The 3,481-nt window shown below is 37.7% G+C and overlaps 2 protein-coding genes across 2 annotated transcripts in view; one reads left to right on the forward strand and one right to left on the reverse strand.

The window, feature by feature from the left end:
• The window catches only part of LOC107707143 (thyroid adenoma-associated protein homolog), a 108,704-nt gene extending 105,752 nt beyond the window's left edge, over positions 1–2,952 (reverse strand). The window contains exons 1-5 of the mRNA XM_016511056.1: positions 2,549–2,952; positions 2,369–2,478; positions 1,910–2,280; positions 1,088–1,136; positions 732–932 (exon numbers count right to left, since the gene is read on the reverse strand). Of these exons, the coding sequence (XP_016366542.1) occupies positions 732–734 (3 nt within the window). The 5' untranslated portion in view covers positions 735–932; positions 1,088–1,136; positions 1,910–2,280; positions 2,369–2,478; positions 2,549–2,952. The remainder of the gene's footprint in view (positions 1–731; positions 933–1,087; positions 1,137–1,909; positions 2,281–2,368; positions 2,479–2,548) is intronic.
• Positions 2,953–3,168: 216 nt separating this feature from the next.
• The window catches only part of LOC107707149 (pleckstrin homology domain-containing family H member 2-like), a 33,924-nt gene continuing 33,611 nt past the window's right edge, over positions 3,169–3,481 (forward strand). The window contains exon 1 of the mRNA XM_016511065.1: positions 3,169–3,327. The gene's annotated coding sequence lies outside the window, so the exon portion shown is untranslated. The remainder of the gene's footprint in view (positions 3,328–3,481) is intronic.

The raw sequence follows: 3,481 nt of genomic DNA on the forward strand, positions 1-3,481 counted from the left end.
GCACTTTATCTATTGTAAAAAATGGTTAGAATTTACCATGTTTTCCTGCCCATTGGCACTGAGAGTGACTGACACTTGATGGTCAGAAAAAAATGACTAAATAGATGTGTAAAAAATAAATAAATAAATACATAAAATAAAACAAAAAAAAGGGAAAAAAATCCCTACTTTCTCTCTTTTCTATGTGCGTTCATAAATTTGAAATATGGACATCGTGTTAATTTAGGCTGTGACGATATACCGGTATTGGCGATAACCACAATATTTAAAATAACAAGGACACTTATGATAACACGACACGCGAATAGCCTACTCCAGCGCCAGTACCTAGTTTACCTCCCGGGTGGCAGTATTGTGCCTTAACGCTGACCCCTGTCAAAGAAGACGACGACGCAGCGCGTGGCCGCGCAACTCACAGCGATTTCCTGTGTTCATATATTTAAATAAAGAGGTGATTCTTTTAATAAGTACCACGTTTTCTCTACTCGTCTAATTTTTGTAATTGTATTTGCAATCAAGTCATGGCCAATACATGTGCGCAGCACTTGATTTCTTTGTTCAAATCTATTATACGATTAAAACAAATCTAGAAAAACTGAGCGACCACATTGCTACATTAAACTCTGTAAAATGTTAAGTTGGTCACAGTGCCATGCACTTAATGACTGTAAATAAACACAAAAAACTCAATGTCAAGTAACATCTGAAGAATACAGTGGTCTTCGCCTTACCATCAGTCAAGATACATGTATAGCAGTTGAGTAGTCCACTGAGAACTTGGCGTAGATCAGACTGATCATTTGAAGCTGAAAGCACTGCAGTACTGATGGGTTCCTGAGATCTCTGAACCACCAGCATTGAGGCCTTCACCGCTGCCAGCCAGACAGGACTGCATCAGCTGAGCCTTGGCCACATGACGACCGGTCAGACCCCTGAACAACACATCAAATGTCAATACACAACAATAAACCATGTTACAGATAAGAGAAAGAACCATGTTACAAGAATTCTGGGTATTAGGAATTAGATGTCAACATTTTCGTCCATGCATACAGCACATTATACAATACAATACTGAACAGTTGACCTGTTCTGCTCCACATAATAATTCAAAGTCCTCTGGAAGAACTGGAGGACTATGAGAGGAAAAAAAATCAGTGACTGATTTTGCAGAATGGAGAAAGTCATGATATGCCATTAAAGGATTTAACTTACTAACCTTCTGTTAGCAAACGAAGAACACATTTCTCGCCTGTAAACCAAACAGAACAATTTTAAAATACATTACACTGCAAACACTACCGCTTGGGGTCGGAAACATTTTATTTTTGATTTTAATACTCACCAAGGATGCATTTGACCAAAAAAATACAGTAAAAACAGTTATATTACGAAATATTATTATAATTTTAAATTTTAAATTAATGAGAAAATGAGTGGTCATTTTCTATTTTAAAACATTTTAAAGTGCAATTTATTCCTGTGATGGTAAAGCTGAATTTTCAGCATAATTACTGCAGTCTTCAGTGTCACATGATCCTTCAGAAATCATTCTAATATGCTGACTGGATGTTCAAGAAGCGATTCTTATTGTTATCATCAATGTTGAAACTAGTTGTGTTGCCTAGTAATTTTCTGGAAACGGTGATTTTTTTTTCAGGAGTCTTAAAATATAGAAAAATAGAAAGTTTACAAGCACAACGTTTATTTAAAATACAAATCTTTTGTAATGGTAAATTACAAAATGTTGTAATTATAAATGCATGTAGTGTCACTTTTAATTAATGCATCCTTGGCTGATTAAAAGTAGTAATTTCTTTTTAAAAAAAAACACTGATTCCAAACTTTTGAAGCAGTGTGTATCTGATATTATGATAAATTCTAATAAAATGACATCACTTAGACATACCGATTTTAAAGCCATCCAGACAGGAAGTGATGCTATCTGTTAAGTGTGAGCAGTGATCCGTGCTCTTAGAGGAGAGACAGGAGGACAGGCTCTCAGACAGACATCCAAGAGTCTGCTCCTGCAGCCAATCTGGACCACTAACCTAGTGCACTGGTGGAGAACAGATAAATATATGTGCACAAAACACCCAGAAGTCAATATCTCCAAATGTGACAGCGAAGTGTGGGTACTTTTAACCTTGCTACAGCTCTCTTAAGTGGGTTCTTAGCTGGCAGTGTGGTCAAAAGGAATGCTAGTGTGCTCAGGCAGGCCTGCAGTAAAGGACTCATAGGGGACTCATCCTTTCTCAACTGCTCCAACAGGAAACCTGCCTGCAGTCAACATACAAACCAACGAATTAAAAAGTGATTACATTCAGTAAAATTCAGTGAAGATCTATAAGATGAATGTGATGCAGACCGACTTAGAGATGAGCTGGATCTGCTCAACCGGATCGGAGGATGATAAACTGTTCTTTAGAACCTGAGCAAGCTCTGTGGATCTGCTATCCCCATCCACAGACAGGGAATCTGAGAGAAGGCATGAGATATTACAGGAAACTATATGCACAAGCACAAAAAGATGATTTCGGTCACTCACCTGTCAGGCTCTTCAGCTTGACATCATCCAAAGCTTCAGCCTCCACTTTAGGTGCTTTCTTCTTTACAACCATGACTAGACCTGAGACAAAACGACAACTGCAGATGTGTGTCATAAATTAATTGTATAATTACTTCAAACGATCATACAACAACTGCAGAAGATCAATTTAAGGAAGTTATAGCAGCTCTGGCTCAACCTAATGTGTTACATAGTGCTAGTCACATTACTGTTTCCTGCTGCTATTTAAATTACATTCTCCTCCACACCGAACACGCCGTTTACCTACACATTCAAAACATTCTGAGACATGAAAATATACTGCCACACCTTTGTAACAAAGCAGGAAGCGGTGAAAAAGGTCAATGCTACAAGTAGAAATAAGTATTTCCACAGCAACATAACATACACGTGTGACGCGTCAATTCCGGAGTCGCGCTGGAAGCCCGCCCAGCACAAATATGATTGGTTCAGGCACAGCACTGCTGATGCGTGATTGGTCCATGAAAAGTCAATCATTCATGACATCACCGTTTTATTAAAAAACCGTTCTAACCACACCTACAATGGTTTGATTGTGCGTGCTCGTAAAAACACGCCCCCGTTCCCGCCTACTTCCACAGGACGATGCTGGAGTGAAAACTTTGAGCTAGAAAACGGTCGCTCTTTATTTCATAATTAGGTCATTAGTGCAAAAACGACTGCGACGACACGGAATATTATTTTTATTATGGTGTTGAAAAGAGTGCCATCTTCAGCACTGTAACACAGATTCCCGGGTAAGGATAAAATCTTTAACTATTAACAAAAAACGTATTGTTTATGTTTCTTGGCAAAGGGAATATAAAGAGTAACTTACTTAAATATAAAGTTTATATCTCTAATTATTCAAATATTCGATCAAAACAGATTCTAAAATTATATATATATATA

The sequence above is a fragment of the Sinocyclocheilus rhinocerous genome, unplaced genomic scaffold (genome assembly GCF_001515625.1).
Source record: "Sinocyclocheilus rhinocerous isolate Xijiao unplaced genomic scaffold, SAMN03320098_v1.1 scaffold715, whole genome shotgun sequence".
NCBI lineage: Eukaryota > Metazoa > Chordata > Actinopteri > Cypriniformes > Cyprinidae > Sinocyclocheilus > Sinocyclocheilus rhinocerous.